The sequence below is a fragment of the Nuphar pumila genome, chromosome 15 (genome assembly GCF_984573655.1).
Source record: "Nuphar pumila chromosome 15, dmNupPumi1.hap1.1, whole genome shotgun sequence".
Taxonomy (NCBI): Eukaryota; Viridiplantae; Streptophyta; class Magnoliopsida; order Nymphaeales; family Nymphaeaceae; genus Nuphar; species Nuphar pumila.
The window spans coordinates 78,595,698-78,609,384 of NC_143263.1; the positions used below are offsets into that span (position 1 = coordinate 78,595,698).

The window sequence follows — 13,687 nt, forward strand, 5'->3', positions numbered from 1 at the left end:
TGCAATAAAAAAACATTGAAATTATATTTCCACTAAAATCAACGGACAAATATCTTTATTGACAAAAAGGACGCAGATTTTTAGGGCAGCTGGCTAGTTGGTGGCATTCAAGTTAGTCACGTTGACAAATATCTTTATTGAGAAAATCTAGTGCAGATTTTGGCAGCTGCGAATTCTTCAAATGCATAAACTCCATAAAAGCCCATCCCAGCTACAGATTTCAAACAGGCCCTAAAACTTTTATAAACTTCTATCCAGTTGTGCTATCCCATGTTTTTATAAACTTCTATCCAGTGATACATAAAACTTTTATAAACTCTCTAAGCAAAGCCTAGATGAGCCACTTGCCTCATTCAATATGATAGGTGAAGTGTCCTTATTATAATGGTGTGCCCATATTTGAAATTAAGTACAAAAGGTTTGCCCTAAATGAAAAATTTCCTTAAATTTACTTTTTGCCAAAGAATTCAACGAGCTTTTAATAGATCCCCTATTTTGGGCTTGAGTTTGGTAGTTATCGCTCTCATACGTGGGACCGGCAAGCATCCAATAATTTGTCAAAATATAACAAAAGGGCGAGACGGGTGACAAGGGGAGGAGCTTCTGTCTCGTTGAAGTAAGGACATTCACTTAATTGGGTTACCTTCTCTCTCTCTCTTATTTTTTACTTTCATTTCTCAAATTTTGAGCTACATTCTTAGAATTATGAACTTGCCTTGTCTTATAAGATTTCTTTTTCATTTTTCCCAAAAAAAAATTGTTAAATAATCTTCTTTTGGTCTCTCTCTCTCTCTCTCTCTCTCTCTCTCTCTCTATATATATATATATATATATATAGCTCCTTATCGGGCATACAAAGGCATACATGTTTAAGAAAAAAAATTGGAGTACCCAGAGTGGGAAGCCTTTCCACCATATTCTTTTGAGATGGACGCCCAAGAAAGTCGCCCAAAAGCTGGAAAGGAAAATAAGGAGAAGGAGGCCATGCGAGACGAGGCAGGGACATCAACGGCACCACCAAAAAAGCATGGTGGCTTTGATTATGACGTTTTCTTAAGTTTTACAGGAGCTGACACACGCAACAACTTCACTAGTCATCTCCACAAGGAACTGGAGGGGCGTGGCATAACAGCCTTCATCGACAGCGAGAACTTGGACAAGGGTGAGAGAATCACTGAGCTGCTCAACTACATTGAGAAATCCAAGATTTTTATACCCATTTTCTCGGAGAAATACGCCCATTCTAAATGGTGTCTCAAGGAGATTGCCAAGATGGTGGAGATTAACAATGTGTATCAGCAAAAGAGGCCCATAATTCCTGTATTTTATCATGTTGAGCCTTCTGACGTCAGAAACCAGAAGGGATCATTCGAAGATGCATTGAGCAATCACCAAGACAAGAAGGAAGAGGAATTGGACGAGTGGAGGAACGCGTTGAGAAGTGCAGGGGATGTTTCTGGTTATACTGTCACCAAGGCACATGGGTCGGTAACAAAATCTCTCTCTCTCTCTCTCTCTCTATCTCTCTCTATCTGTATTTTATATCTATTTTTGGCTTATGTGTTCTTTGTCTTGTTTGTCGGTTTCAACGGCTGTTGAACCGGTCGTAATGTTGATATCTTTGATTCGGCTCTCTCTCTCTCTCTCTCTTCCGGCATGCAAGAATATGGTGTGAAGTAAGGGGTTCTAGTAGTCTAACCAACGGGTTATTTTATCTCCTCTTTTTATAGATAGATTACAGTCCTACGATGGGAGGATAACAAATAAATTGATTTTATCCTTCTAATCTTTACAAAAACAAAAAACAATTAGACAAATACAGTCATAGACGACGACCCTGCCTCTTTGGTCAATCGTGATTACCTTATCCTGATCACAATAGCATATCAGGATTGCCTAACACTCCTCCTCAGACTGGACGGAAGACTTGAGAAATGATCTTTGCCTAGAGATTTGGTAAATAAATCCACAATTTGATGTTTAGAACTCACATATAGGGGGACGAAGAAGGTCAGCTGCAATCTTTTCAGGAATCAAATGACTGACAGTCAATGTCAATATGCTTTGAACCTTCATGATAAGGCATATCCTAACAGAGTATGAACAGAGGAAGCTTGGATCAGCTCTGCTCGTGTATACTTGTTCTATGAATTATATATCTACATATATTAGAGTAATGAGTTAGTAATAACCCCATTTGGTGTTAAACTGCTGAGTTTTTTTCATTTTATTTTTAAATTCTGATCATACTTATGTGATCTTTGTAGATTTTATAGGGATCTGATCTTGAAGCGTTTGATTCCATCGCATAGGTGGGTTTTTAGAAAGTTCAAAAAATCAACGGTCCAAAATCTTTATAAATTTTCGAGGCTCTAAACAATATTTTTTTCATTGAAAACACATGACCCAGGTATGGATTCATACCGACCATGCCCAACACATTTATAGGGGCCGGAACAGCATAAAAAGCACCGTAGAAGTTGAAAACCATATTTAACCACATTTAGCACGCGGTTTAGCACCAAATGAGTTTAGCGCGGACCCATTACTCTCTCTCTCTCTCTCTGTATATATATATATATATATAAAACTTTCTTGATGTAGAATTCTGCTAACAATTTTGTACTTTCCTTTTAAAATTTGCCTCTAATATTACAGATACATCAACTTTTTCTGTGAATTGTAATAGACCTGAAGTTGGTTCTATCAACAAGGACTCGGCCTACATTTTATCCCCGACCCAAATGCTTCCAAAAAAGGTGAACTGACCCGAACTGGTACCTATTTCGTACTCAAACCATCCCAAACCTGTTTTATATGTGAACCGATTTGAACCGAACTCATTGAAACCTGACCCACAATTAAAACCTGGCCAAACCCTTTTTTTTAATATAATACATCGTTAATGTTTTTTTATTTCAACTTGAAATGATTGTTTGGTATCGAGATATTCTTTTTATATTTAGATTTTGGCGTTATTTAGAATTGTTAATAAACTACTCATTTGTTAGTATATAATTTTTTAATGAATAGTTGATTCTATTAATTTACGTATTTTTTATTGGTTCTAAAATAAATATCATATCAATAACCGATCTGAAACCCAAACCCATTAAAACCTGAATCAGTCATACCAGAACCCTTTAACCTATGTGGATTTACATTTTTCAGCTGTATCTAAACCAGAATCAAATGGGTAGGGTTTGGATCTAGTTCTTAGACTCGATAAAAATAATTGGATCTATTGAAAACCTGATCAGATTATACCCGACGTGGTATTTACCTGAACATGTTAACCCATATGGGTCCACAATTTCCAGCCATACCCGGATCTGGACCCGAACTCTAATTAGATTGGGTGAGGTTTGGGTCTAATTTTATACTCAATCCAGAATTATGTCAGATAAGATCTGACCCGATAACACCCTTAGTGAGGATCCAGTTCTAACGAATTGAAACACAATCCAACGGACGTAATGGAATGGAGGGCTGCATTGAGAAATGCAAGCAAGATTTCGGGTTATGATCTCAAGAACGAAACAGATGGGTATGTAATCATAATATCATCTCTCTCTCTCTCTCTCTCTCTCTCTCTCTCTCTCTCTCTCTCTCTCTCAAAAGCCCCAAAAATCTAGTGATTCGATTCTTAAGTATTTTTTTTAAGAAGCCGATTCACCTAGTGAACCGATTTTAACAACATTGGTTTTTACCTTTGATGTCAAGTCAATCGAATCATGATGTTAGCAAGATGCAGTTTAGTTATTGGCTGTTCTTCTTTTTGGAATTAATTTCATCTTTTTAATCTTTGCGTGGCAGGGATGAAGGAAAGTTGGTGACTATTATTGTTAAAAGGGTTCTCAGCATATTAAACAAGATTTCCTTTGATGTAACGGAGCACCCAATTGGAATAGAATCTCGTGTAGATGATGTGATGAAGCTATTATTAGAGACGGGAACAGCCACAAATGTTGTTCGGATGGTCGGTATACATGGACAAGGCGGCCTTGGAAAGACGACTATTGCCAAGGCCATTTACAACAAACTGCATCTTGATTTTGAAGGAAGCAGCTTCATTTTTGATATTCGGGAAAATTCAAAGTCATCCAATGGTCTCGTCTCTCTGCAGTCGCAGCTCATTCGTGACATTTTAAAAACAGATATATCAGTAGATAGTGTTGAGCACGGAGTTAGCATCATCAACGACAGGCTTAGTTGTAAGAAGATTCTTCTTGTTTTAGATGATGTAGATGATAAAAGTCAGATTCGTGCATTGGGAGGGAGGGGGTTTGGTGAAGGAAGCAAAATCATTGTCACCACAAGAGATAAGAAAGTATTGTTGGAACATCAGATGCAAGAGGGTGATATTTATGAGTTAGAAGAATTGGATAAATCGCAGTCGCTTCAACTATTCAGCCTTCATGCATTCATGAAAAAACAACCAATGGAAGGGTTCAGTGAATTATCTATGGAGGTTGTACAACTCACAGGGGGGTTGCCATTAGCTATCGAAGTATTCGGATCACTATTTTTTGACATAAGAGATGTGGTTTGTTGGAATGAAACGCTGGACAAGTTGAAGAAGATTCAAGATAAGAATGTTCATGAAAGACTTAAAATAAGTTACCAAGGACTGGATGATGAAGAGAAGGAGATATTTTTAGACATTGCGTGTTTTCTCATTGGACAAGATAAGGAAAATGCGATTTATATGTGGGAGGCTTGTGGTCTTCACCCACGCAGAGCAATTGAAATTCTCCTTCACAAGTCTCTTATTAAAATGGATAGTGGCAATGATAGTTTTAGAATGGATGATGTTGAAGATAGGTTAATGGATGATGTTGAATATAGGTTTAGAATGGATGATCTTGAAGATAGTTTTAGAATGTATGATGTTGAAGATAGGTTTAGAATGCATGATGTAATTCGAGATATGGGAAGAGAGATAGTACGCCAGAAAGGCATGTCAGCACATGAAGGGACATCAGACCCAAAATTGCGCAGCAGGTTATGGGACAGGGATGACATATATCAAGTACTGCAGAATAAAAAAGTAAGGCCCATATCTTTGCTTTATTTTAATATTCTCAGAATGAAGATCTGTCACAAGTCTTTTGAGAATGAATTCAACTTAATTGATTTAGATTGAATCTAATTTATTTTCCTAGAAACTAAGAAATATTTAGAAGGTTTAGGGAAGCTGCACACAATAGCTATGTTTAATTTATTTAGTTGCTTTTATGTTTTACTTATGAATACATTCAATTAATTAAAAAGATTGGAAGATTGATAATTTTCTACACTCTAGTCGTTTATTTCATCTTGTGAGATGTTAGGCAAATGGTGGTAGTTTTCTCTTAAACAAATAAATCATGTCTTTATTCTATATAAATTCACTTTTAGCCTCTATATATATATACCCATTTCATGGAGGAAGAGCTTGTTGTATTTCTCTTCTCTGTATTATTTTTCTCAATTTTTTGTTCTATTCTTGTAAAAAAGAAAATTTTCTTCAGTAGAATTGGATGAAAGGTATTTGAGGTGCAACGTGAATGAATATATTGCATTCTTGCAGTGGGGCGAGGCACATTGAGACGTAGAGGTTGGAAATGACCGGACAAATGAGTTTGATTTTTTTTTTTGAAAAATAAGATAAGGCAACGCAATTTCTTTTATTTAAATATTATTTTTATTAAAAGTGTTAAAATAATGTCTGTATTCATATCACCAATGACATTAACTGTATTATAGGGTAGTTGTTATTTGACAGTTTTGATCATTTTTGTCAACGCTTCTAGCCATTCAACCATAAAACTTGGTCACATTTCATCCTCTCCTTCGTTTTAAAACTGTGGCCAAACCGTGGTGTGCAAAGAGATCTTCTGAAATTGCAAAAAGAAGAAAATTCTTGAGGCTTAGGTTATGTTGGGGGCACGGTCATGTGCAACCCATTTCATGGAAGTTGCAAACAATGCATCTTAATTGCATGCCTCTAAGCATCAGATCGCAGATTTGTAAATTCTTGTTTTAGTTCATATTTTTTCCAACATTGACAAGGATTGCTACTTATATATATATATATATATATATATATAGAGAGAGAGAGAGAGAGAGAGAGAGAGAGAGACAGATACAGCACTGAGTATAAGGATAAATTCTAAATGACTACTTATATTTTATATTTTTTTACTCCATATCTCTTAGTGAAGCTCTTTTGCAGCAGAACATATATGTTGCGCCGATCGAACCCATATTGTGCCATGTTATCTGAGCCTCGATTATGAATTAATTTTGTTAGATATAGAAGTGTATATATCCATCTTATGCTGCTGTGGACAATGATTACACCAAACCAATCAATATCCTAAACATGCTTCAGCCCCTGGTAGAATGTACTATTGTGCTAGAAATAAACCACGAACCAATTATTTGGTGCTAGCAAAGCCATGAAAACTCTTTCAGGATTCACTCACAGTACCCTTAATTGTTGACTCTAACTTGATAGTTTGATTGATTGGATGCCATGGTTTGAATTGTTTCTTATTATTTATACTTAGTGGGCTTATTTTGTTTATTGTCTCAAGAAATTAAGGCTCCTTTAGTTGTGTTTGAAACAGTATTTGAGTTGGACTACTTGAGTTGAATCAACTTGGTTGTGACTCTTCCAACCCTAAAACATGTCCTTTTAGGTTCATGGATATGTCCTCTAGGCCGTTGATGAATGCGCCAAGTTGAAAAAAAATGACCCTGTCTGGTTTTGTTATGTCTAAGTTGGTGGCTGCTCCCTACTTTTAACTTGAAATCCAGTTGATACTGTCTGATTTATGTAGCATCTTATGCTACTTTTCGAGTTGATGGGGTTAAGTGCCTTTTTCATTTTTAGTTTTTTTCTTGTTTAGCTTTGCCCATGCTTCAAACTTTTCATTCTTAATCTATTGTTCCCAAAGAGGTTCCCTTAGCCACTCAATCCAGTAGTTCAATTTGTTTAATGGAAATGACCGTACACTGTGCTAAAAATGACGTTTTTTTTAAGTTTTCTACAAATTCTAAAATCTGTCCGATGTTCAAATTAGTAAATTTTTTGTTGTAGAAGGACCTTAACCATCTTACAAGCAAATTTCCTCTTGATATGTGAACTTCCTTTCAAATATCTAAAATACTTGAATTTTCTTACGTATGCAATTTTTCTCTCTTAAATATACGAATTTCTTATGTGAATTTTTTTTACATATGTCAATTTTCTCCTAAAAGCTTTAGTGGCACTTTCGAAGCATCGTTAAAAGATTTAGTGACCCTTTATGAGCATCACTAAAGGCTTTAGCATAGCTTTACAAGTGCCATTAAAGGCTTTTTTTACTTTTAACGGAATGCTCTTTGCTTGATATGTCCTAACATTTACAAATACAGTACTATTTTTGCAACCATGAGTTGCAAAAGTCCCCAAAACATTTGAACTCCTTTTATTAAAATTGCATAAGGGCACAAGCAAGAGAATGTTCGCAAATGTGTGAGGACATTCGTGTGCAAATGTCAGGACATTAATTAATGTGGGAGTATTTAGTTAAGAACGTGTACACATTTTGGGGACCTACCCAACTCATGGTTGTGAATGTTCAAAAAAATGTGAGAGCCTCCTTTTAATAAAATCGCATAAGGGATACAAGCTTCACAAATGTGTAGGAGAAAATTTTATATTTGAAAAAAAATAGCCATATTTATACGAAGGAAATTCACTTGTGCGAAGGGTAAAAAAAATCCTTTTACAGCTGAAAATTTGCGAATTTAAACATTAGATGAAATTAAAAAATTGGAGCATCTAAAAAAACGCACCATTTTTGTCATACATACTGTCATTTTCTGTTTGTTTAAAGCATGTGCAAATAAACAACTTAGGCAGTAGGATTTAAAAATCTCATGAAAAAAACTCAAAAAAAAGTTGTTTTGAAAGTAAATTTATTTAGAAAGGATCCTAGAAGACACCTCTATCCAGAAAATGATGGGTTTGTCGCTGGAGTTAGCCAAGAAATGTTACTCATCATACAATGAAGGATGGCTTTGGCAAGATTGAGATCTACCCTTAGAATTGTTTTTCCCGACCTTTTCTGGTATTTTTGTAGCATCTATAAAAAGAGAGAAAGAGCTTTGGGTTAATAGAGTGCAAGACGCTCATTCTCCCTAACTCAGATTTAACAGTTGGAAAATTAACCATAAATTATGGCTGTTTAAGAAATCTTGTAGAAAGACTATCCTAGAAAAACTATCTAAGAAAAGGCTAGGACCCCGAACCAAAAGAAGGTAGGCATGAACTGAGCATGATCAGGAATGGACGGAGAGAGAGAGAGAGCTCAAAATGTTCAAAGACGGGTCCAAATGAGGAAGCGTGGGGGGCATAGTGACAAATATCTCCAGAAATGACCTTAAAGTTTAAAACACAATTTTCTCGTAAGATTTTTAAAACATCACGAGATTTATGAAAATACATAAATACCATGATTTAAACACCATATTTATGTTTTAAATGGATGTTTATCATGAAAAAAACATGTATTTTTATTTTTAAATGTTTTTATTAATATTTTCTTATAAAATTTATTTTTTATATTTTTAATTTATTTTTTATTACCGAGATTTTGCCAAAAAATGCAAGATTTATGAAGTCACTCTAGCAATTTCTCTTTTAGACAAAAATCTGGACCATCCTCTCTCTCTCTCTTTATATATATATATATATATATATATATATATATATATATATATATATATATATATATATAGTCGGGTCAGACTGGGCCAGCCCGCAGCCCAGCCCATGTCAGGCCAAGCTGGGCCAGAGGCCTGGTTCGGGCCAGCCTGGGCCGAATTTAAAGTCCCAGGCCCAGCACATGGTGGGCCTGTCCGGGTTGGCCCGCAGCCCACTGGCCCATTGCCTACCTCTACAACCGAGTCCCAACAAGCTAGACAGACCAGTTGTCAAATCAAGAAGCCAGATATGCATGTTACTTGCTACAATTGCCAAAAACTAGGCAAAAACCAAACAAAAATTTGACATCTAAGTCTTCAAACTGGGTACTAGTAGTGAAATATAGTGTGCAACGAGGTAAGAAATAGACCAGCGAACGAACTGCTCAAAGTTCCTAAATTCAGAAACAGGTATGTAGACATCTAAGTCTTCAAAATATCTTTTTTAACTTATTAGTCTATGGAGTACTAGTAGTGACTCTAGATGTCCTTGATTATCTTGAAGCAATCCCAAAGCCTAAGGCCAAGTTTCATGATTTCATACTGATTAAAGCTTGTTTTGTTTTGCGTATTCAGGGAAAAACAAATAATAGTATCCAAGCCATCGTTCTGGAGTATGACAACAGAGAGCAAAATTTGAATACCAAAGCATTTGCAAAAATGCCCAACCTTAGATTGCTTCACATAAGAAGCAGTAATCCGAAGTTCAAAGACACACTTTCGCATCTCCCTAAGAAGCTAAAATGGTTGAAATGGGAAGGTCCTTCCATGAGATGTATGACATTTGAAGGCCGTCATTTTGAGGAACTTGTTGTCCACGAGGTATGTGATGGCTCCCTGCGTCAACTATTGTGGAGCAACTTGTTATCATCATGTTGTTATCCTATTTATGAAAGAAATGATCCACTGGTGTTCAACAATCTCAAGATCCTTAATCTCTGTAGATGTTATGGGCTCATTAAGACTCCAAGTTTTGCTCCTTTGCCATGCCTGGTGAAGTTGATACTTGATTACTGCTGGAGTTTGGTTGAGGTTGATGAAACCATTGGGCTCCTTAACAAGTTGACTTTGTTGAGCATGCGGCGGTGTGTGTCGCTACTAGAACTACCTAATACTCTTTGTCGGTTGAGTTCTCTTGAGAGCCTCAGACTTAAACACTGCTCAAAATTGCTTGTTTTGCCAGAACGAATTGGAGACATGCAATCATTAGAAGCGCTCATCCTCGATGGCTGCTCGAGTTTGGTTAAGGTTGATGAAACCATTGGGCTCCTTAACAAGTTGACTTTGTTGAGCATGCGGGGCTGTACGTCGCTACGAGAACTACCTAATAGTCTTTCTCGGTTGAGTTCTCTTGAGAGCCTCAGACTTGAACGCTGCTCAAGGTTGCTTGCATTGCCAGAACGAATTGGAGACATGGAATCATTAGAAGAGCTCATCCTCGATCACTGCTACAGTTTGGTTAAGGTTGATGAAACCATTGGGCTCCTTAACAAGTTGACTTTGTTGAGCATGCGGGGCTGTACGTCGCTACAAGGACTACCTAATAGTCTTTCTCGGTTGAGTTCTCTTGAGAGCCTCAGACTTAAACGCTGCTCCAGTTTGCTTGCTTTGCCAGAACGAATTGGAGACATGGAATCATTAACAGAGCTCATCCTCGATCGCTGCGGGTCATTGAGAAATATTCCTGATTCAATAAATAAGATGAAGAACCTTAATAAACTCTCAATCAAAGAATGCACATCCATGGAAGTGCTACCTGCTTCCCTTGGAAGGTTCATGTCTCCTGTGGAGGAGCTCAACCTCGATTCCTTTTTTAGATTGAAAAGCATCCCTGATTCTGTTGGAGAGCTAAAGAAACTAAGCATGCTATCCCTACGGAATTGCGAGTCACTGAAGAAACTTCCAGATTCCGTTGCTAGCCTTTCCCAATTAAAGGAACTGAAGCTAGCTTATTGTTCAAGGCTTCAATCTATCTCTCAGCTTCCTTCATCTCTAATCAAACTCGATGCCAGTCATTGCGAGTCATTGGAGAAACTTCCAGATTCCGTTGCTAGCCTTTCCCAACTAAGGGAACTGAACCTAGCTTATTGTTCAAGGCTTCAATCTATCTCTCAGCTTCCTTCATCTCTAATCAAACTCGATGCCAGTTATTGCAAGTCACTGGAGAAACTTCCAGATTCCGTTGCTAGCCTTTCCCAACTAAAGGAACTGAACCTAGCTTATTGTTCAAGGCTTCAATCTATCTCTCAGCTTCCTTCATCTCTAATCAATCTCTATGCCAGATATTGCAGTGCCTTGGAAACGATCCCTGACATCTCAAACTTGAGGGATTTAAAGGACTTGGATCTAACATCTTGCAAGAAGCTTGTGGCGGCCTGGACAAGTTGACATCCTGAGAAAGCTTGCATTTGGCTGGCTGTGAAAGCACTATAATTTGATGAAGAGGCATTTTGAGGTACTACGTTGAATTAACATTAATAATTAAGAATACCATTTCACTTTTGTGAATGCACTTGTAGGCTGCTGGAAAAAATGAATAGCACTTGATGAATATTGGTTCATGCTTAACATTTTCTGTTGCAGGTGACCGCATTTGAATCATTGAAGCACTTCAGCATTTCTGGAATTCTCAAAGATCAGCAATTACACTTTGTTCTTCCTTCCAATGCATCACTATATATCAGGGATTTGGATGTTTACTACGATGACTATTCAGGCACTTCTGTGAGTATCCAAGCTATAGTAAACAACCAGGTGGTCTTTGACAACACACTTGAAGCTACTTGGCGTAAACCATTTTTTGCATTTGGTCAAAGCAGAAATTATAGGAAGAATCACCATGTGGAATTTAGAAGGGATGATGAAATAAATCGGCATTTCAGGAGTGAAAATAATCAGATGATGATGATCATAAATGCATCTACACCAACTCCAATATGGGGTGATATAGTGCTGAATAGCTTCTAAGTGGGCTTGGCAGCTTTGTTAATCCATTACCAACTATGACAGCAAATAACCGTTTAAAATATTCTGGTGGGTTAGGCCACCTATGAAGAATGCATGGTTCATATTTGGTGTGCAGGAGAACGGCGTGCAAAGACCAACACTTCCCTTTGAACAACCGATTATTCCTGATCTCCAAGAAGACATACCACCAGGCCTAAGAGAAAGAGGGCCTAGAAGTTCTGCAAAACTCTAATGCAGGAATCATCTTTGACTTGTCCTCAAGTAACTCTGCCAAAGTCTGTTTGAAAAGCATCTGAAAACTAGCTGATTCCTCATTACGAAGGCAAAGAAAGCACCTGATCCATGCGTTGTTTCTGTCTCCTGTCATGCAAATCAACACCGGATTCATCAAGCTCTTCTATACTGCTTTTCAAGATTTTGCTCTCGCAAATATTGAAGTGAAAAACAGAGGCTCATATTTCACTTAGGAATGCCACCCATTTCCCAGCATCAAGATATCTTGCCTCTCGCATACACTCAGACAAAGTTGGTATGGAGTCTTTACCGTGCCATCTCACTGCTGGATCAGGCGCAAGTATGTGTTTGATTGATATATCACCAAAAAAAAAAGGTGTTATTTTGTGCTTCTACCATTATGTCGTCCTAGTGGAAACAATTGGTCCCTGTTGATTGTCTTCTACCTGCAGGTGATAAATTTCCAAATGAATGTTCTTTTATACAAATAATAGTATGATATTTGACCACATTTGTAAGAAATAGTATGAACAGGACTATAATCGGTGCTTTTTTTATGTAATTTCTCTAAGAAAATTATTTTCACAAAAATCAAATATTTCTTGATAAAAAACAAGTCTAATTGGTGTTTCTATTTTCTTAACATTTATAAGAACCAATAGGAGGGACCAGCAGATAAGGAAAGAAACTGATAGGATGTCAAGATTCTTAGCTGCTGACAGTTTTCTTTATTTTCATCCTGATACAAGCTATTGAACTTCCTCGAATCGGCATGTTCCTTGACATCTATCCACAAAAATGGAGTCTTTATGCAATATGCTTCTCAGGTATGAGTTTTCTTTTGTGATTAATTATTACATTGGCCAACAAGAGAAAACTAGAAAAAGGATCAAAAGGAGAGGTGAAGATAAATGCGTTGAACCCCCTCTACAAAACCTATGTGTGCAAGGTGTTGAAGCAGGTGCACAATGAGCTGGGCAAATCTTCAAAGACCACGTCTATTTTGAATGGTTTCATGGCAGATATGTTTCTAGAGGTTGGTCAAGGAGGCTTCGAACCTGTCTCAGCATACAGGCTAGTGCACCATCACGGGAGATTCAAGCAGCAGTCAAGTTGGTGCTGAATGGGGAGTTCGGGAAGCATGCGGTGGCATAGGGAGGAAGTCTGTCACCAAATATGATGCATATCCCAAGAGTTAGCCTTCATATCAATGTTATCATCGTGGATTTTGCATTTTGTTGCCTGCAGGGTTTAATTTTTTCTGTACTTTTTGCCTTTTGTTTCTTAATGTATACATATTTTATAATATCTTTGTTATGGTGTGACCACACCTGGTATTAATTTTTTGTAAAAAAGAAATGCAAACAAGCACACCACACGACACAAGCTGTTTACGTGGTTCCATCTGTATTGACCTACGTCCATGATAGAGACCCTCTTATTGGGTCCAACCCTATCCCTCATTAATGGTGTGGAGAAGTGGAATAGCCACCTACTTTTCATTAATGCAGGAGAAGTTGAAGGATAAGCCCTATCCCCTCACTATGTTTCGTTATGCTCTTCATTGTAACAAATAGCTTTTTGGTTTAACGAAATAAGGCCACCTAGCCACCAGCCTATGAGAACTCCCACCTCATCCTTTTTCTCCTAGCACCAGCCACACCTTTTAAAAAAAAAACCTCAATTAGAAGCAAAAAATAAATTTTTTTTATCTTAACCCATTTCCTTGAGTGGAAAAAGGGTAGAGATG

The 13,687-nt window shown here is 37.2% G+C and overlaps 1 protein-coding gene across 2 annotated transcripts; it reads left to right on the top strand.

The window, feature by feature from the left end:
* Positions 1-498: 498 nt before the first annotated feature.
* LOC149815696 (disease resistance protein Roq1-like) lies at positions 499-13,639 on the top strand. Of its 2 annotated transcripts, XM_089990301.1 has the most exons (5): positions 499-1,484; positions 3,817-5,050; positions 9,313-11,191; positions 11,320-12,277; positions 12,687-12,700. In XM_089990301.1, exons 1-3 carry the CDS (start codon positions 928-930, stop codon positions 11,122-11,124), a joined length of 3,603 nt encoding a protein of 1,200 aa, XP_089846427.1. In that variant the 5' UTR covers positions 499-927; the 3' UTR covers positions 11,125-11,191; positions 11,320-12,277; positions 12,687-12,700. The 2 variants fall into 2 exon arrangements, with proteins under 2 accessions (XP_089846427.1, XP_089846426.1); XM_089990300.1 differs by having other exon boundaries at positions 11,320-13,639.
* Positions 13,640-13,687: the final 48 nt, after the last annotated feature.

Bases quoted from the DNA above. Each gene is read 5' to 3' on its own strand.
- LOC149815696 (XM_089990300.1), top strand. From the start codon at position 928: ATGGACGCCCAAGAAAGTCGCCCAAAAGCTGGAAAGGAAAATAAGGAG. The intron at 1,485-3,816 runs GTCGGTAACAAA...TTTGCGTGGCAG, and splicing joins ACTGTCACCAAGGCACATGG to GGATGAAGGAAAGTTGGTGA. The intron at 5,051-9,312 runs GTAAGGCCCATA...TTGCGTATTCAG, and splicing joins AAGTACTGCAGAATAAAAAA to GGAAAAACAAATAATAGTAT.